Source organism: Porites lutea, chromosome 4, assembly GCF_958299795.1.
Source record: "Porites lutea chromosome 4, jaPorLute2.1, whole genome shotgun sequence".
NCBI classification, from domain to species: domain Eukaryota; kingdom Metazoa; phylum Cnidaria; class Anthozoa; order Scleractinia; family Poritidae; genus Porites; species Porites lutea.
Genome location: NC_133204.1, coordinates 18,425,781 through 18,447,284, shown reverse-complemented (window position 1 = coordinate 18,447,284; position 21,504 = coordinate 18,425,781). Strand labels below are relative to the sequence as shown.

General features: G+C 37.3%; 2 protein-coding genes across 3 annotated transcripts in view; one reads left to right on the top strand and one right to left on the bottom strand.

The window, feature by feature from the left end:
• The window catches only part of LOC140932766 (sphingomyelin synthase-related protein 1-like), a 115,251-nt gene extending 98,362 nt beyond the window's left edge, over positions 1-16,889 (bottom strand). Inside the window, exons 1-3 of one of the 2 annotated variants that reach the window (XM_073382280.1) lie at positions 16,093-16,888; positions 11,577-11,727; positions 9,864-10,438 (exon numbers count right to left, since the gene is read on the bottom strand). In XM_073382280.1, coding sequence (XP_073238381.1) covers positions 10,122-10,438; positions 11,577-11,727; positions 16,093-16,884 — 1,260 coding nt within the window. In that variant the 5' untranslated portion in view covers positions 16,885-16,888 and the 3' untranslated portion in view covers positions 9,864-10,121. Of the gene's footprint in view, positions 1-9,863; positions 10,439-11,576; positions 11,728-16,092 lie in introns of those variants that run through there. The other variant, XM_073382281.1, reaches the window with a different exon arrangement.
• A 48-nt stretch (positions 16,890-16,937) lies between these two features.
• The window catches only part of LOC140932767 (hsp90 co-chaperone Cdc37-like), a 16,018-nt gene continuing 11,451 nt past the window's right edge, over positions 16,938-21,504 (top strand). Inside the window, exons 1-2 of the mRNA XM_073382282.1 lie at positions 16,938-17,073; positions 21,095-21,228. Coding sequence (XP_073238383.1) covers positions 17,041-17,073; positions 21,095-21,228 — 167 coding nt within the window. The 5' untranslated portion in view covers positions 16,938-17,040. The remainder of the gene's footprint in view (positions 17,074-21,094; positions 21,229-21,504) is intronic.

Below are 21,504 nucleotides of genomic sequence, written 5' to 3'. Positions count from 1 at the left end.
ATATCGAGAATAAAAAAAATTAGCTATTTAAAGCTAGACTTTAACCGTTTTTTGCCGCCAAAAAGCCCGCGCTTTTCGCTACTAGTGGGCTATAACATATAGCCTAGTAGTAGCTCAACCAATCAGCACGCAGCATTGATAATAGACCACTAGTTGGATTTTACTAATAATTCTTATTAAACGCTGTATAAATGGCATATTTAGGGTGATGATGATGATGATGATACCTTTATTAAAGTGTCAAAATTGTAATAGCGGTGTATAACCACTAAGTGGGGACACTAAGGGAATAACACAACACAACAAATTGACTTTTGTGAGAAGGCTTCATTTTATAGTATAAAGAACTGTTCCTGGCGTTTAGCTGCTCCTGGAACCGACATGGTACCTTTAAGAGATCTGCGAGTTGTAATAGTGTCTACTGTTATAGTTTATTCCTTGTTTGTGGGAAAAAGTGGCCGAAAATGTAGACATTACTGTCGAAAAAATTTTAATCAATAGTTTGAAGGTTATTGGTTAAGTCAACTTACACTTTTTAAACTTGTAGTTACACTTTCCGAGAAAAATCCTTCTTTTCTCTAAGAGGGGGTTTAAAGGGACAGGTTCACGGTTAAGCGGATGCTCATTAATTTAATTAATTAGACGATAGCTGCCCTATAGCATTTTATGCCATGTGTTTCTCTCTTATTAATCCTTATTTGCCCTTGTTAGTAACCGGAATACACTGTACAATGTGATGGGTATGAAAACACATCTGTCAGTCAATCGTCCTCAAAGTGTTAGAATCAGTGGAGCTGAGATAAACCTTACTCTCGGGGCTGTACAGCATGTCCCGGCAGAAAAACAGCATTTTGATAAATGAACATGAGCTGAACCGTGAACCTGCCCCTTTAACGAACGATCATTTTCCTGCGGGCCGAAATCGTTTGCGGAGTCGCTAAGCCGTAGCGCTTTCCGAACCATCTTTTAGGGTGGCTTCGGCCTTCGGCTGACACTAAAGATTCCCGCCGCAGGCGAGAAAAAGCCTGTGGTACACACTATATATTTTATGCAATGAAAACGCCAACTAGACAACACGTGACCAGTGTTGAACAAACTGCCGTTTTTGCTTGGTCACGCGTTTCGCCCCCACGCGACGAAGCCCAAAGAACGTGTGTGTGGGGAGCAATGGTTACAAGAGACTTCATGCGTAGCCTTAGTAGCAGGGGCTTGAAAGTAATATGGGCTGAACTTAGAACGGGGCGCTCGAGGGAGACACGCCCCGATATTTTTTGCACCATATTACCTGTCACGCAAGCTTTGTGATAGAGAGCTGGAAACGATTTTCATGGCCTCTCAGGCAGGTTCTCCCCCTCTTCTCGCGTGTCTTCCTCGTGCCCATACTGTTAACCCCTTTTTATAAGGTTTATACATCTTCGTAAGGGGGTTTTGGAGGGCTTTTTTCGGAGGGGCTTGATCCGAGGGGCTTATGACCGGAATAGTAACAGCGCTTCGAAACAAACTACTTTGACTGGTTTTTATTAAGCTTCAAAACGTCATTATTAAGCGAATTCATTTCAATAAATAAAATTGAAAGCTAGAGGGGGCTTGTATCTGAGGGGGAGGGGGACTTATAATCGGATGTATTCTTAACTAAGAGTACAGCTGAGTTGGAACGAGATGATCATGATGGAACAGATAATTAACTCTGGTGAAAATTCAAGTGTTACAGACGATAACCCACCCAGCGCTTAAAAGCTAGCCTTAGTAAAGGAAATTAGGGATGGACCACACCGTGGAAAGCATTGAAATCTTTAAGGTGGCTCGATACAGTTTTGCAAAGCCAATACCTCCCAAGTTTGAGCATAGACTACGTTGCCATAAACAGAGTTTTGGAAAAATTGCCCCCACAGTTGTATTAGATAAAGATGAAAATCTTTTATGACCAGGGTTGCAATGACACCGGAGTTGTCATAGCAACGAAATGACGCTATTACCTATTTTACTTACGGAAGTATTTCTCGGCACTGGGAACTGTTCTTCCAAAATCATTCACGGGAGCTTTTTCCTCCAATAGCCGCCACGATGTTGGTGAAGTTTAAGCGAAATCTGTAAGAGCGTTATCGAGATATTTTGGAAGAAAGATTTTGTGGTTAGAAATACGGTAAAAAATGGATAATCTTGATGTTCGGCTGTTATCTGTAGAAAATGGAGCGCTTTTGACATGCAATTTCACCTCATAGTAGTGTCAATCTTTTTAAAAACGTGTGTGAAAGACCGTGGAGATAGCTCCAGCCGATTGCTAGAAAGAAGGATTTGTTAGTATGTATCGAGGCGCTTTTGTTGGCGGTTTTTGAACATTTTGGTCTACTTTAACAAATTAGCGAATATTTTTTAAACCGCTCGATAGATTTTTTTAAAACATTAAGATTCTTGAGGTTAACGTTCCTTTTATATGACTTTTTAGTTTCAAGATTATTGATATATTGTAAGGCAGTAAAATAAGGGCTACAATGCGCCAATATTTTGGCAGAAATTTTGTGTTTACAAATGTGAGCCTCTCATTATTCAGGGTATTGTCTCCAAGTTTCATAGTTTCGCGCATAACAATAGCTAGCATTTTTTGCATATGTCAGATGCATTGTTAGTTACTGTTGCTCACGTGAAAATGAAACTTGGAGACAATGCCTTAAATAATGAGATAGTTTCACTAGTAATAACGAATCTTCCGATAAAAAAGTAACGAATTGTAGCCGTTATTTTACTGCCTTACAATGTATCAATAATCTTGAAACTAAAAGGTCATATAAAAGAAAGGTTAATCTCAAGAATCTTAATTAAAAAAAAAAATCTATCGAGCGGTTTAAAAATTATTCGCTAATTTGTTAGAGAAGACCAAAATGTTTACAAAACCGCTAACAAAAGCGCTTCGATACATACTAATAAAACCCTTCTTTCTAGCAATCGGCTGCAGCTATCTCCATGATCTTTCACACACGTTTTTAAAAAGATTGAAAATAGTATGAGATAAAATTGCATGTCAAAAGCGCTTCATTTTCTACAGACAACGGCCAAACAATAATATTGTCCATTTTTTACTGTGTTTCTAACCATAAAAACTTCATCCCAAAATATCTCAATAACGCTCTTACAGATTTCGCTTAAACTTCACGAATATTGAGGCCCCTATTGGAGGAAAAAGCTCCCGTGAACGATTTTGGAAGGACAGTTCTCAAAGCCGAGATATACTGCTGCAAGTAAAATAGGTAAAAGCGTCATTTCGTTGCTATGACAACTCCGATGACGTTGCAACCCTGATCATAACAAATTTTCATCTTTATCTAACACAACTGTGGGGGCAATTTTTCCAAAATCTTGTTTATGGCGACGTAGCTTATGCTCAAACTTGGGAGGTAAAAAACCTCGATGGGATTCGAACCCATGACGTTCGGATTATTTCTATCGTTGCTCTCCCCCTACAAGGCCTGACAGGACTAATTTAGTCGCGGGGAGTAAAAACGTTTATCGCGGAGAGGAACGAGCAGCCTATCCTTCGTGTCTCGGGAACTATGTTTCTGGGTGTTCTTCTAGATGACAACGTAACCTGGAAATCTCATATATCTTTAGTAGTCACTAAAATATCTAAACCTATAGGCATCATTCGTAAATATAGGTTTTTTCTCTCTGCTTACTCTCTTCGTACCTTGTATAATTCAATAATCCTTCCGTATATATATATATATATATTATTGCAGTCTAGCTTGGGATGTACCTTTAAATCTATTCTTAAAAGGCTGATAGGGATTTTTACATAGGCGCTTACTAAGAACAGTAATCAAACCTAGGTTCGACGCCCATACTGACCCGATCTTCAATGAGCAAAAGTTATTGAAATGTCAAGATATCAGGGGCTCCCAGCGACCGTCTCCGCAATAAACATTGACTACACTTTTTAGACTTTCCAGAACACTTTTAGATATCTAGAAATGCATTCTAAGCGGCGCTGTAAAATTTGGATCTGTTTGGTCATCCTAGGGGAATTTGAGTCTTTTCAAAATTACAAGGGCTTCAGTATTATTTCCCCGAAAATTTTAAGTGAAAATTATCGTTTTACGAAAAAGAGAATTTTTCTGATTTCTCTCTCCATCACATATTTTAATCCAAGTACTTTAGGTTTCCTTTTTCTACGAAAAATAGCTTAACCTGGGGACTGAAATGTGAAAAATGAAACTTCAGAAGATCATAGGGAATTAATTATATAAGCTTCGAAAACTGTGCATGATTTGAACGGTCATCTAGAAATTTTAAGCCCTTCTCAAGCAATAGAAAATTCTAGGCCATATTTGCTTCTCCGAACAGATATCTTGCAGAAAACAGTCGTTGGGTGCCCCTCAGATATCCACTTGTTTCAATTAGGCCTAATTATGTTATCAGTTAAGAATTCTACACTTCCTTCAATATTCAATAGCATTTTCTAATGAACAAAATTATAATACCAGCATGTACTCAATCTTTTCTTTCACCGCTATGCAGAACCGATACCAGGCGGTTTTTCGTTTTCTTTCCAAAGTTTTACAACTCTCTGAATACTAAGATAACTAAATCTTCCTCTTATGCAACTTTTTGCTGGTTCATATTGTCATATAAGACTCGCTTTATTTTAGTCTGAGGAAACCTGATTCTTTATAAGCCCCGTGGTTTCTTTCCGGCAGGTTTCCTCGCCATCTGCTTCTTTTAACTTTCCAGTTGTAATTAAACTTTATTGTAATGATGTGCGATATGGCGAATAAATATGAATGAATGAATGAATGAATGAATGAGTGAATGAATGTGATAAGTATATATATTTGTTATATTTCATTGCACAAAGTTTAAAGGTGGCTTCTCGCTAATGCCGCCTATCAATGTAAACCCCGTGGTGGGGGAGTGCGGGCAAGGGGTGGGGATTTGACAAATTTTAAAATTTTTCGATCAAATTCCCCAGGGTGGGAAACGAAAGGTCAATCAAAAGTGTTAAAAAAGCCCCCCACCTGCTGGGGAAAAAATCTAAACAAACAATGCTATAGTACTATATAAAACGAATATTTCAAACACGTTGTTACTACTTTTATTTACGGTTAACAGAAGCTCCATTAAATTACTCGTTGTAATTAAGTATTTTCTCTCTCCACTAGCATCTCTTATCTTCAACAACAAAATTACTCCAGGAAGATTGACCGTGCTATATAATATTAATAAAACTTAAAATGCTTTATAACATCTGCTCAACATGTCGGAACAGGTCGGATCAGTGACCCATAAAAAATCCTCTGACTTTCATGGTGGAATTTGATTTCAATCGAGTTTTACAATCAGATGGGAACTTGAAGATAAAAACTTTCTCAAAATAGACATTATCTGTTTAGATGACAGTTTAAAGTATCGGATTATGGCGATTAAAACAAATGAAAACTTCATACCTTTCTCCAACAGCGTGACTTTCAGGAAGCCTGGAGGGACGGACTTGGTAACTGCTTCTAAATTGATACCAGGCTTCTGTCGGTCAAAGTTAAATGTCCCGACCCCGGGGTCGCTTCGCACGATCAAAAGCCCGATAGCGGGGATAGTCCCAGGCATCAAATCCCCTCCCCTTGCCCGCACTCCCCCCCCACCCCCACGGGATTTACATTGATAGGTGCATAATTTTAAGTCAAAAAACAGATCTACCGAGTTTAATCGAGATGATGACTTGGGGACAAGAGAGGATAAATGGGGCAGAGAAGGCATCCCCCATACACACTCTATTCCATAGGTGATTCGTCTCGAGTGATTATTAAGACCATAGATCCCAAGGGGGATTAAACAACAGCCAATCACATAGCGCGAATGTGTTCCGCGTGGATGACCCACGTTCAGAGCCACGTGTCCTTCTCGAATTGACGCAGAAAAAAATGGCGGAAGACGCGGAGAGCGATATTGCCATTTGTTTTGTCGACGAAAACGACTAACGAGAGATTTCTGCTAAAGCTTTGTCAGGGAAACGGAAATTAAAAAAGAATCGCCCTTCCTCTCTTGTATAGAGCTAACAGCACAGCAGAGAAATCCTTAACATACTGAATATTCTCTCAGGATCATTTATAATTTACAGTTTGAAAAGAGCAATTTCTGGTTTGATATTCATTCTTTTATTAGTCAAAAGAACACTTGGCGTCCTACTTGCTTTATTGTACAAACGACCGGTTTCAATACACCGGCGAAATTTTTCATTTTATTAAAGCACTGAGGTTACGACAACTTCGAGTTAAACTGATTTCACGGGTTGTCAAAGAGTCCAGCGATTCCCTTTTCCCAGGTGAGCGCCTACTCATTTCTCTTCAACATTCAGGAATGCTCTCGATCTCTTTACGCTTTCATTGCCTTTCGCCCGACATGTTTTGCACGGCGTTTAGTCATGCGAAACCTCCACGAAACATCCACGCAGCGTGCGAGGTAACTTTATCCCGATTCTAAAAATAACTCGAGACGAACTACCTATGGAATGGGTTGTGTATGGGGGATGCCTTCTCTGTTCCCTTTATCCTCTCTTGCTTGGGGACTATTTACATGAAGGTGGGGGACCCCAGGTAGGTGAGGTAACCCGCTTAGGTGGGGTAACCCGCGTGTCCATATAATCTCTCATTTTAATTTGATCATGTTTACGTGATAGGTGGAGTGACCCGCCAAATGTTACCTCACCTAACTGGGGTCCCCACCTTCATGTAAACAGGCCCTTAAAGAGACCACAGGCTTTAGTTTTCCTCTTTCCCGCCATTCACCATTTTAGAAACGAGAAGGGATCGAACTGGAGCCGAATGGGAGTCTTTCACAGGGAACTACTGGGCATGCGCTGGTCAGCTATTGGAGAATGTCCCTTCACAAAGAATGTCCCTAGTAACAGTCCCAGAAGTCCTTGCGAAAGTAAACTCAGCCCGGTTTCCTCGCTTCTGAAGTGGTGAATTGTTTTTTTTCTTCCGTTCACACTTTTTTCCTTTTTAGTTTTTGAACAACATGTAAGTAGAGACTAGTTCGAAACTAGTACCGAACCTGGGCCAAATTTGGGATACTGGGTACCATTATTCAAGTGCCTTGCAAATGTTCGATCCCCAGATTGCTTGATGCGAGAGCAGCAGCAACAACGCTTTTAATATGCCACCTATGATTCAAACCTGTCTTGCAACAAATCAGATTGTTGCAGGTTGCGAAAGTTGTCGTAGAAATTAGTGAGTAGTTCTACAGCTTTATGCAACCTGCAAAAACTTGACTTGTTGCAAGATAGATTTGATTCGTGAATGGTAAGACGCGCAAAACAAGTTGCACGTTTTTGTTGCCAGTTTCATCGTAGCTTGAATAAATTTGCAGGTCATGCTTTGCCAATCATTTGCCTGTGTCTCGCCTCGTAGGGAGTGTGAATGAAGATAGGGGGGCTCGATTCCAGTTCAGGAGCAAACTGAGTAAGACCGGGACAAATCCACTGTTTTCCGGTTGAAAGTGTGTGACGCCTCATATTCCTTTCACCGTAACCAACACCACTTGTCTATGGATCACGGGTCATAAAATTTCAAAAAAAAAATTGGTTTTCAATATTCTGCTCTAGTATAATATATATATTAATTTTTATTTCATCTTATTAACTCATCACAATTTTCATTGGATATCTACAATCCTTGCGAAGTAACATATTAATATTTAAAATAAGTTACGAAGATAAAATGATAAAACATTATGGTTGATAGAGACATGACTCCGAAAAACATGCAGTAGTTAAAACTTTTGTGGAAACGCATTTTTTTGACATTTCCAAGAAGTTACACAATAATTTCTCAAATAAAAACATCTGCACCCAGTTGTTCCATGCTCTGTCCATAAGTAAATCATTGCTGACTGCCTGATTTGATTTATAGCCAGTCATATAAGTTCATGTAAAGAGGGTATCATGCTTAGAAATGAAACTTGTAAACGTTCAGTTAGTTTCTGGGTAAAACGTGTTAACAAGTCACACATTCCTTTTAGAATTCCCAGTGCTTTACATCACATAGCCTGGGAAAATGGCCGACATTTCGCGATGCAACCACAGTTTTGCCCGCGACATCGAAATTTCTCCGCTCGTTTCTCAGACGTCATGTCGCGGGAAACCATTGATGGCATTACAAAAATGTCGGCTGTTTTCTTAGGCTTTACATCACAGAGGAAAAGGAATAACTGTTTAACAATAGACCAAAATTCCATAAAAAGGCTGTCATACTACACCTTCCAATAGTCACATTTTTGTTGCTAGATGCTTTACACTGTAATGGTGATAAAATAAATGGTAAACAAAGACTTGCTAACACACTATTGGAGCCTCTTTGCATGAACTCGGATGACTAACATAACGCCTTACATTGAACAATTTCGTTTTAAAATTAATAGCGAAAGAAAGTTTCCTCTATTTCTGCAATTGTTAAATTAAAACAAGATTAATATAAAATCACAGTGGTTCTTTAACAATGCTTCAACAAACTTAAGATAAACCATAACTGGAAAAGCTATGACTTATTTATGTCATAAACACTCTAAAAATGTTTGTTTTGACTAAAATACCATATATTATCTTTGATTTTATAAATTAATATTAAATAAAATCTGCCTAAAGATACAATAAACAATGAGCATCAATTCAATATTGCAATTATCGTGAAAATAATACTTGGCAAAAAACCCCATAACATTAGCAAGAAATTTCGTAGCTCTATTGATAACATTTTAGGGAATTTCTTGATAAATTTTTATGGGAGTTTACAATACTCTTTTACTCCCAACACAGCCCTAAATAAAAAATCAAGGACAACATTCGAATATTCAAAAGAATAGAATGACCCTTAAAAGCACTATTTTTTCATTCAAAAGGTTCGAAGGTGAAAACAAAGTATGAATCAGGGTAAACAGTTCACACCAAACGCTTTTCGGAATAACCAAATTTAAAAATTAACTGCTAAATGTCCAAATAGAGAATAGAAGTGATGACGTCACAAATACTACATAATTTGTGAAATTATGGGATTGGGTGGCATATCCAGAAAGAACAAGATGAAAAATTTTCACTCACCAAATTTCAGCTTGTTGGTGCAAGTTGGTGAGAACAGATATAAGCAACATTATGCAAGCCAATTATAGATGAATTTGTATGGAGTTATCAGAGAAAACTGGTGCTTATAACCCACCAATTAGCACTGACAGGCTGATTTTTGTCATTTAGGGTTTTTTTCATCTTGTTCTTTCTGAATATGCTAGCCAATACCACAATTTCACAAATTTTAATTTGATGTCACACTTCTCTATTGTGCTACAGTGTATAATTGTGAGGAAACTAAAAATCTGAATAATAAAAGCAGTGTTCCAGGTTGAATGACGATGTTGTCATTTTCACACTTGAAATAGAAAAACTGTCTCAAAATCCATCTAACTAAACAGATAAACAGACAGACAAGGTCAGATGGATTATTTGATGTCTAAAATGAACACTGCTCTGAAATCAAATTAAGACATGCTGAAAATCCCTTCAGAGATGGATAATCCATCCGCAGTCTGAAAACAGCCAAAACTGTGCCAAATATAAAGAACTACATGTACACTGTTAATAGAGAAAAAAAGCCCAGGGTAACCGTGAGGGTAAAAAAGATGAATGAGTTTCATGTGGAATGGCATAGTTAGATGTGCAGCTGTATGCTCAATGAAATATAATCAGAAATCAGCAAATTAAGAGGCACATATTGTAAATATTTCTTCGAGACATTTATTATATTCTGCATAATTTCACCATCGAGCAAGTCGTGCCACATGCCATTACCCCAACTAATGCTGCCATTTGCCCTCACCGTTGGGCTACCGGGTAATCTTATATTAGTAGTTCTCACACAAAAAATTAATAATTTTATGCTAGGCACCCTGATGTTGTGTTGGTAGGGGAGTGAAATATAGTTTGGTGTGATACCATTTAAAATCTTCAGTGGAAATTTGAATCCAAATAATTGTGTGAAATATATTAACACTGAGATAAATAATATTATTTACATGTATATTGATAACATTTTTCAGAATGAAGCAATATAATTTAACACAAAGAGTTTGTAGTCAATTCAGGACTGTCATTGGCACTTTGATTTTGAACATAAAAAGCTCGGCCATTTCAGAGGCCATTCATACTCATTTGGAACTTTGCCAGATACCCTTTCCTCAAAGAACCAAAACAGAGGAAACCACACCCTTGTTCTTTTACTGTCGATGCACTTTAATGCACGTGTGTTAGCCAGAGTGTGATAATATAAAAACAAACGGGATGAAATATAGAAAGCGATCACCACATCAATTGAATAGTGTTCATGAGCAGCCAAAATAAAGAATATTCCAAACATGTTTAGAACCCAGCAACATGTGTGCAGGTAGTACATACGGGAGGGTGTGTCTGAAAACCAAAATGTATGTAAAAACAAGTTAATACTGTTGTATATTCCAAAAAAAAGAGAAAGTAAATTTAGTAGAAACATATTTGTTACAGGTCAAAAGTATATTCAGCTTCAAATCTTTTAACCTACAGGTACATGTACTCCTAGCTTGATTCTCAATTCCCTAATGTCCCGTAGCCCTAATCCATGAATAATAGGGCTAGGAGAAAAAGGAAATAGAGAATCAACCTACAATCACAGACAAAATTAGTTGGGAAGGTTGCACAACTTAACAGTAGTCCATTTTAATCCTGAAAAAAGAGAGTTTTCTCTTTTGCTAAATATACCCCATCCCCCCTATTAAATGTTGGGATATAACAGAACAATAATTATTACACGCACAAACATTAACGTTTTGATCAACATTGGGCCAGGGGCGGAGGGAGGAAGGAAAAGAAGAGGTAAAAAAGGCAACCTTCTTAACACTTTTGACGATGACTGTAGGTTAAAAAATTTTAACCTGCAACACATACATATGTAACAAAATAATTCAGTGTGTCTCAACAAAATTACATCAGTGATGAAAAAACATAAAAAATAAGGGTAATAAAAAAAGATAGTATTCCATTCTTTCTTAAACTTGGTAGACATTTGAGAGAAGTGGCACAGTTTCCCAGATTTTTGAACCAGAAAAATTAAAAGACGTTTTAAACCTAAATTGGAGGATACTCTTGGTCTAAAAAAAATTCAGTTTACTAGCAAATCTTGTATTATTGTGCATACTGGACGTGGATGCTGTAGTTAGGACATCAAGCAAGATATCCTGGAATGCTATCAGTTTCATTCCTACCCTACAGCTGTATGTACATGTACATGTATAAGGCAGCATGTTCCTAGCTTATATAATAAATATATTGTCTATAATTTAAGAACTGCTAAGAGCTTGTAATAAGGACCAGCACTCTCTCTAGGATGTGCAAAGAAGATGCTTCGGAGACATTATTATTTTGTCCTGCTTAATACAAAGACAATTTAGACTAGTATTGCTGGCACAGCCCCAGGCAATAACAATAATTATAGTTTCAAGCTATCTGGGGTGAAAAAGTACCTTTAATGAACATGCATGCATGGATTAATACAATAAAAAGCATCACTTACATTCTGTGATAAAGAAGTTTAAGAGAGTAATGGAAACTGTGTGGCCGCTAAACATGTAGTCCCCACAAGTCCGCACACCATTCACTGACAGTCCAAACCCAAACAAGATCTCAAATGCCCTTGCTATCTTTGCCCACGTGTCTCCATACAACTAGAAGAACAAAAATAAGCAATAAAAAGATTGTTATCTTGTCATACCAATACAACTGATGTTTGACCTCTCAGAAATTCTATTTGTAAAAATAAAAATTAATCGAATTGTGGTCGAATTAATTGTGATTAATTTTAAAGCAACATCAAAACCATAACATGCAAACTCAAAGGTAAAAAGTTTATCCAATGATTCCGTATTTTAATTCCAACAATCATAACTGCCATGAAACAAAACAAACAAAGTAGCTAAGGTCAAAGTGTACAACTCGCCACCTACAGATGTCAGGGTCTTTAAAACCCCCCGAAGAAAACCAACACTTCCTGAGAGGTCTGTTACGGTGATTAACAGAAGCGAAAAATGTAAATGTTACATTTTTTGACTCTTGATCAAGCTGACTTTACATGTTGCTGAAAAGCGCAGTAAGCGGACATCCCTGGGACGCAAAAAAGGTGTTCATAACTCGAGATTGTTGTCGCTTAAGAGAATGGTTCTCTTATAAGTATCAGGCCACTAAAGGTAAGGGCTAAATGGTTGCTTATGGGAGTTTACCAAGCTATAAATAAACATTAGGAATGGAAAAAACTGTTTGTTAGTGTTTGGCTATATTGTTGTTCTGACAACATCGTAATTTATAGACCAGTTTATAGTCACAGGTATAAATTCAAGTGGTCTTTTCAAGTGTACATGTAACCGGATGTGTATTTGAAAAACAAACAAACCGAACTAACATAGAAACTGATATAAAGTACACGTAATTGTGTTGAACAGTGATTTCAAGGTGATTTATTAAAAAACAACATTCAAAGGATTGATTTCAACCAGTTTTTGTTCACAGGTATTTTCGAATTGTTTTTCAGAGGTGTTTCGTAAGCAATTTTCTCAAACTTTGATCATAGCTTTTTTAACAGGGTTTTTCACAGGCTTATTTAGTCACAGGTTTTTTCAAAGGGTCCTACATTTTGAAATTTTATCAAAATTAAGGCTGTGCAAAATTCACTGTTTTTTCACAGGATGTTTTCTTGTCACAGGGTATTTCTCATAATATTATTTTTCACAGCATTTTCACAGGTTTTCATCCAATAGGGGAATGAGATTTCATTTTGGGTGTTTAAAGACATTAAAGAAAAGATAGAACTCGTAAACCCTAAGAATATCTGCAGCCACTTATGGGGATTCAAAAATACAGAGTTCAAATGGGAGTTGAAATGGGGTTTTGTGAAGGCAGCAGTAAGTAAAGCTGTCCACTTACGAGAGTGTCTGTTACATTTTGTAAGAGAGCTTTCATTGTACAGTCGAACCTTGATTATCAGGACTTCGATTATCTGGACTTCATGTTTCCCTGGTCCTATTTTTTCTTTCATGAACATTAATAAGATGTGATCTTCAAAAATTGAAACAATTCAAATTAAGTTCACTTATCCTTCCAAATGTGTTTCAATCACTGTTTTGATCTGTTTCGAACATGAACACTTGAAACGGTAACTTACATAGTCATTTTATTACAGACTGTACATAAATGCAAGTAGGAGCAGATTTATAATTATATTTTTTTTTCTTTATTCCCTATGTTTACATTATTGTCTTATTAATATTCACATTAAAAGTTTTCTATTATCAGGACTCTTGATCATTCTGACTATTTAATCAAGTCCCAATGAGTCCAGATAATTGAGGTTCAACTGTATTACCAGAATGTTTACCCAAAAATCATGATCTATTAACTATGAAACATTTTATACATCTATGTGTTTATACAATCAAATGTGTGTACAACGGCCACCCTTGGGAAATGGCAAGGTGACTGTTACATACAGGGGGACCGCTATATACAGGTCAACTTTGCAAAAAACATAAAGCAACTGAAAATTTTGGGAAGTTGTCCGGTGACAGTACATTATACAGGGTGACTAAACACCATATACAGGGCCGTTATATACAGGTTTGACTCTGTATATTATTAGTCAAAATTAAATTTAGGTTAAAAACTTTCAACCTAGGTTAATTCTCAATTTCCTTTGTCTCCTTAATTAAATCAAAGAGGAAGAATTCCTCAAAAGATAGAGAACTCATTATGTTAAGGTGAAGGAAAGGACTGCTGATGTTTAACACAAAACGTCACTTAAGACATTTAATTAAAGGAGAGCATGTAATAATTATGTTTAAACAATTTTCTTAGAATCATATATTTACTTTCCTTGTGGAAACAAAGATTAGAATGCTCTATGAAAAGTCAATTTTTATCTACGTTTTACATTTTATAATGCACTGAAAAATAAGAAATATTATTTAAATAAAAATATATTCAAATAGAAATTATTCAAATATATTATTTTGCCTGAACACAATAGGAAGATCCCACCTGCAACCTCTAAACCTTTATGTTAATGATTAATGTGTTCCAAACATATAAATTTTATTTCAATGCATATGTATAAGTATCACCAAATGCAAATTTTAACATTTCAACCTAATAGTAACTAAATTAAATTCATAAAATAAAACAATACACAGTTATCAAGAGTTTTCTCACAAGTACATGTGCAAACAGTCAGAAACCTGCAGTTAACCCTGACTGATTAATGTCCATACATTTCTTTGAAGAATTAGTTAAGAGAATTTTACAAAAGATCAAAATATTTTCCTTTTAGCAATCATTTTATCAATTATTCTTAAAACCTATTATCTTGATAAAGAACTGAAACTGTTAGGAGAAATTGATGTCGGTCACTTTCGGGACTTAGAGGATAAAGGGGACACTCACGAAAACTTCACTGGTGTCCGCTTGATACAGGTTTGTTTTACACAAAATATGAGAAAAAACAGTTAAAACAAAGTGAGCCATTTGCCTGCTTGATACACGTTTCACTGTAACTGTTACAGTCAAACCTCGTTAATGTGGACCACACAGAGACAGAGCAAGGTGTCTGCATTACAGTGTGTCCATATTATGAAGGTACAGTAGCTGGATTGTCAAAAGTCTAGTGTCTATGGAACCAAGAGAACTGTGTGTAATTGAGAGGTGTCCGTATTACGGAGAAAGGGATTGTATGAGGTCTGAGAGGAACATGTATATATTTTTCATATATTTTTTTATATTAACTCTGCTGCACGTCTTGTATTTCACGAAAGTAAATTTTGTCATATTACACCATTGCTCAGAGCCCTACACTGGTTACCCGTAGCATATCGAATTGTTTTTAAAACTTTATTGTTAACTTTTAAGGCCATTCATAAACTTGCTCCGACTTACATTTCCGAACTTGTATCACCGAAAGACACAGGGGGTAGGTACTATCTTAGATCAAATAACGGCAAACTTCTTAACATTCCACCATGCAAGTCTCTTTCCACGCTTGGTGATCGATCTTTTTATATGGCTGCCCCTAAATTATGGAACGATCTTCCCTTTTTTATTGGAAATATATCTTCAGTTAATGCTTTCAAGAAGGCTCTTAAAACTCATTTATTTCAGAAGGCGTTTCCCAGCTAATTTATTGTTTTTATTCTCTTTATTAAGAAGGATTTGTATACAGGATTTTAAAGATTAATTTTTATTTTTAAATTGTTACTTTTACTAATTTTTAGGAACGATCTGTAAATTTTGTTTTTGGAATATGTACTAGGATTTTAGGATTTTGTTGAGTCATTGTTATGCGCAGATGAAAATTTCTTTCCCTGGATTGATATTTGCGCAATACAAATCAATAAATATTATTAATATTATTATTATTTCAAATTGGTGGCTCAGTGGCTCTTATGATCATCATCATTTTTTATTAGCATTTTTTTACAGCAAATTTTACAGGATACAGCAGGTTGTTAGGCGAGGAGACCTCAAGAAGCCACCAGGCTTATACAGAGAGGCCACCTCGACATCACAATATTATAAGAAATAAGGGCTGTGAAGAAGGGCTCTCCATGGTAAGGGCTCTTCAGTGAGGACCGGCTAGTTGCGGAGGGACTTGAATGAGAAGGTCATTTTATATGAACATGTATTTCACTTGTGAGCTGCTGACCAACTCAAAAGAATGATTTTAAAAAATTGCCTTGAATTCAGCACTTAAGATATAACCTTTCTTTTCTTCTTTAACTGCAAAGCAACCCCCCCCCCATTTTTCTTCCAAGGTCAAACTTTGGCTTTTAATTTATGGCTTTTCATTTGTTCAACAAATACAAATCTGTCATAAAACACAACACACGGATCAACCACGTAAAACCTCCTGCTTTGTTGTATATCATATTTCGACATGTACCGGTAATAATGAAAGATTACAGTATAACATAAAAGCCTCTGACAACATGTTTAAAAATTTTGTACATAAATTATAACTATTTATCATTAACTGGATGACAGCTTCTCACCTTTCCAGAGCATTCTAGATGGATTCCAGGAACACTGAGAGAAGTAACGAACATCGTCACACAACGAAGAAGGAAGACTGTACCACACAAAGCAGCCATACGACGAACTACAATGATCCTGTGTTTATGGAGGAACAATGTAATACCTAAAACGACTCCCAAAATAAGGGCTGTGACTTCACACATCTTAAAGGCCCAAGGTATCAGGGGCACATTGTCCAGAACTATATCAGGCAATGGAGGGTATTTCTTCATGTCTGGAACACGATCATGAACAAAAACCATCACAAAGGAAGTGACGAAAAAAACCGTAAATGCGTAGAGGAGGCTGATCAAAGTCCGACCTGTTTCGGACAGGTCCGACAAAGGATGAACGGAGTCTACACTGTCCTCTAAATCAGAATCCTCGCCTATTTGCCATGATCCCGAATATCTTGCTCTCCTTTGAAAGCTATCAATCTCATCCACATTTTCGCGTTTAACAAACCCATTAGGCAATCTGGAAATGGGACGGTTGTATGGCTGTTGAAGAGCATCTATTTCAAGCCAAAGGCGTTTGATATCTCCCAGAATTTTCAATTGCAGAGGAGGATTTCTAAGGTCATCTTGGTTGATAGCGAGCAGAGCTTTACCGTCTATCTTATGTTCATAACGAAACAACTCTGCATAATCCGTGAAACCTTTTCGTTGTAGCCACAATCCTACTTGTTCACAAGTCCACTTTCGCACATCCTTTAACTGCCCCATATTGTTTCTGTTTCTGCGAACATTTTTTTTGTCATCACAGATCATGTGTTCGACTTAGCGACCACGCTCTATTCGGAAATGACATTAGTCACCAGTCTATTTTAAACATCTTTATTTTGCACAAATCGCCATATTTCCGAGTAAAGGTCGACCCTTTCTTCCTAGCGGCGCTGATTTCTATCCATTAATCCCGTCAAAACTATGGTGGATTACAGTAAATGGGATCATATTGAAGTAAGTTTTTATTTTACTGATATTATTACATGTATTTTAATATCCACCTATGACAAATTCTGAGCTGAATTGGATGTGAAAAATACGACTCAGATTGACCATGTTCCTTATGAAATCAAAGTATGCACCATTGCCCTCAGCATACAGTTGATCAGCCATTACACAAGTACAAACATAAATTTTCAAATTTCTTTTGATAGCATACATACTAACTTCCCCTAGACAATAACATTTCTCTAAAATATTGTTCTAGTTTAGTAAAATATTTCTTTAAGCTTAATCTTCCTAATGCAATAATTGTAAGCGTGAGCTTTATCATCCATGAGCTTCTCTTTGGGTATTTGCAGACGTTGCTTTCATTGTGGTTGCCCATTAAAAGTGTGGTTCTAAAAAATATCCAAACCCTTGGAGGGAATTTCACTGAAGACCCCCTTAGGTACCGATTGCTTATTATGCCCGGGAGGGGGAAGTGGGGGTACAGTTTTATAAGAAGCTTGATTTTGGGGGGTCAATTTTGAAAATGCACAAAATGTGAGGGGGGTCAAAATATTAAGACACATGATTAGCCTTCTATGAAATACGCTTTGGCGGCTCTGTGTCAGCAACAAAATGTTACCTGTATAAAGGTTGACCAAGGAACCTATCAGCTATTTCTGCTACCAGGAATGTAGTGTGCATGTACGCACATATGCCTATGCATACAGTACCCTGGGTACCAGAGGTTTTTCTTGCGTGTGGTGGGAATTTTCAGTGTTGGCCGAAGGCTGACACATTTTCGGCCACGAGTGGCGAAGTGGCGAGAAAAAACCTCTGGTATGGAGGGGTGCTATTTACCGTCCCCGTTGACCTTTGAACTTTTTTATTGGGTTACATTTACATCAAGTCTCCAACTGTGATCATGTGGACCGGCACGTGAAGAAATGTCCGAAGACTCACATTATCCTTAGAAAAACAAGCTTGAGTTTAAAATTCAAAGCAATCATGACTGAGTCACATCGCAGTTCTCCATAGTTGATGTAACTTCATTTTAAGCTGCAATTCATTCTTCAAGATTCGGATCTGAAAATCACTATCTGTGAGAATTTAACATCCTGCTAAAAATGCTATTGAATGAGCTGGGCCCAACGTGACAAAACATTTCAGGAAACTGTCACATTCACGGACAAAAAGAAAATTGCCTATAATAATTCAGATCGTGAAAGGTTTGAACCCAGGAGTCATTTCAAAAATAGGTTGAGTTTGATCCTCCTGGTGAACGTAGCCCTGAATAGGACTGTTGTTGTTGACAGTGACTGATGTTTCGACAACCTGTGCGGTAGTCATCTTCAGAGTCATTTAGTGAGTTATATCACGTCAGTTAATGGTATTATACTCTGGTTATTGATCTGATTGGTCAATTATGTCGCGATGTTATTGGTCGTCTGTCAGTTAAGCCGTGATGTTATTGGCTATGAAGACTCGTAATCAGTAATTGATGTGTTTCGATCCATCTATTGTCACAGTTAAACAGTCATCTATCGTTAGTCAAATTGTCAGTTCTCCAGTCATTCTCTCGTAGTTAGTTTTGCTTGATCTCGTCAATAAGTTGTTTGTACGATGCTTGTAACTGTTGGCTACGATTCATTGGCATTTGTTCTAAGTTAGTAAACCAGCTTTCTAAAGTAAGACGCTGATAGTAGTCTGAAGAATACGTTATACATGTCGCAGAGTCCCAGTCAATTTGATGTTTCGTCTTTAAATGGTGCTCAGCAATGTGATTGTTGATGTCACCACTCCTCGTCGCTCGTTTGTTTTCGGTCAGTCGCGTACTTAGGTAATAATAATTTAGATCGTGAAGGCTCTTTGGAGAAATTAAACAACCTAAAACCGTTATTTTAATAGCTGCAATGAAGAGCTTCACATTTCAAAAGAGGTCAAAGAAAATGCTCTTGCATCAGAGGGCAAATCATGCTGACTAGAAACAATAACCGCAGAAAATCAATATACCTATCATGACCTCTCTGAATGAAATAAGCGGCAAAAATCAAATTTGCTCAGTCAAAACATTTTCCTCCAGAGGTCCCAGAGCGTAATCTACTCATCAGATGAAAAAAAAAAATTCATTGGACCAAGCAGCATTTTGGCATGAGGTAAAAGCTGTGTGTTGCTTACTGACCCCCTTTTTGTACTAAAAATTGTTGGAAAAGTTGAATGTGATAAAAGCTTAATTCCGTTGAATAAAATTAAATACCCCAGTTGTTTGCTCATCGCTTAACTTGTCTACACTGTCAAACCGTTCTAGTACATTGCTTATGCATTCCTTCTATGCTCTTTCAAAACTTTCCGAAGCCAACATCACAACACTTCTTGCAGGTACACTTCAGTCACGTCAACAGTACAGTTGGAAATATTCTTTCACTTGCTGGTCTATTCTTGTCAACTGATTGTAGCATCTGTTAGATTAAAAGTCCCTCCGGGGTCACTAGGAGCCAATCAGCCGTCGTGTCCAAAATCTGCACCAGCTGATTTAATTGTGCTAATGATTGGATCGGCGCTATCAAAGCAATAGCGCTCTGCTCCAGAAGTCTTTTTTTGCGCGGATCACTATAAAAGCTTGACAGAAACCGGAAACCGTGAGAGAAAAGTCTTTGGCACCCAGGGTATGCATACAGCTGAAATCTGGAAAAATACATTTGTTTTATTATTTCCTGAAATCATCGTTATCATTAAATCAGGATAAATATTTCGCATTATATTGGTTTTTTTGTGTTAGAATTTCCTTTATCCTTTTACTGATTAAGTGGAGTGGAGTTCATCCGAATGTGAAGCCACAGACCTTGTTTGAGACTTTTGACCTAGCCAGCTCCAATTCTATCCCGGAGTATATGTAGCTTTCATAACTTTGTTGACTTATCCTGTACTGTCAACGTGCACAGCTGAGCTCAGTTTCTGTGGTAGGAAGAGACTGCAAACTCCTTAATTTATGGAAGACTATGACAGACGAGAGCTTGAGTTCTCTTGCAATTCTGTAATTGATATTGATGGCATTCAGTAACAGAGTTTGCCTGTCTGAAGGGTACACTCTCGCCCTTTGCCTGTAACCTCCTGAATTGCATCACTGTTTCACCCTTTTTTGCTGTAAACCCTGTACCTTACCGATAACACTAGAGATGGGTAAAAAAATACTTCATTTTCCTTCATCTTTAATTACTGAAAATGTCCTGCAGAAAACGCAGGATATGGCATTTCCGAGACCCTAGATTTAAACATTTCTAGGAGAGTATGCCCCCAGACTCCCTCAGGTGTGTGGCGCCTTTGGGCGCCAAAATCTCTTGCTAGGCTGCTGACTACCGGTATCTTATAGCTTATGAAATCAATGCCCACGGTACAATTTTCATATGAAATAATATTTTTTTTTGGGAGGAGGGGCGGGGGGTAAAATTTTGATACAAGCACCTTACCTCCCTGGATTTTCATTTATGTAGGGAACTCATGTCCCCCAAACAAAATTTCCACAAGTGTGACAAAGACCCTCTTCCCCCAACTCTTCTGGAAAACTTCATTTGCACAATAAAAAGTTATTTAGGTAAAAGGACAAGGCCATTTGTGGTTAGTACACAGTGGTTTCCATTTATTAATAATAAGTAATCTCGCAGCATCAGAACACACTGTGCTACCTACAGTACAAAGTAACCAAATCTGTTCCCTTTAAATGAAAGAGATTACGTTAAGTTGTGTCTGTGAATTTACCTTAATTTGCAAGCGTACGATTTGTCTTCCGTAAAGTGACCGAAATCCATTTTCTCTTAACAACATCGGTCAATGCATCATCAAAAGAATAGGTTATGAGTATTTTTTTAGCATTAATAAAGTGATCACCATGGATTTCTCTCAGCTAATTCTTTAAGGAAATATATGGACATCAGTGTGGAAAATTTGCTTGTGGGTACTGGGGCTTAAAAAGTGTTGAATATAAAATATACTTTTAAGGGGATTATTATTGCAAATCTTAAGATGGTCATCCTCGTGCATTTTGCTGTAGGTCAGTGATGATGAAGATGACACCCACCCCAATATTGATACACCCAGTCTGTTTAGATGGCGACATCAAGCGAGAGTGGAAAGGATGGAGGAAGCGAAGAAAGAAAGAGAATCAATGGATACAAAGATTTCCCAGTAAGCCAGTTAAAATAGGACAATTTTTAATGATAAGATTGTCAATAAAGAGGAATCCACAGAGGCTGGTGGGGCCGAGAACTGTTGGCAAGTGCAGGTTTAGTGCTAATTACCTTAACCTTTCACAAAGGTCCTTATGAGGCTACAACCCTGCAAGCAATGGTTTCTCCAGGCCGGATGCTATGCTATGAAGGGAGAAATACCACTGCGAGCAACTGTTTGCTTTTCCATTGAGCATGTATACATCAAAACATCAAATGACATCACTTTCTTTTC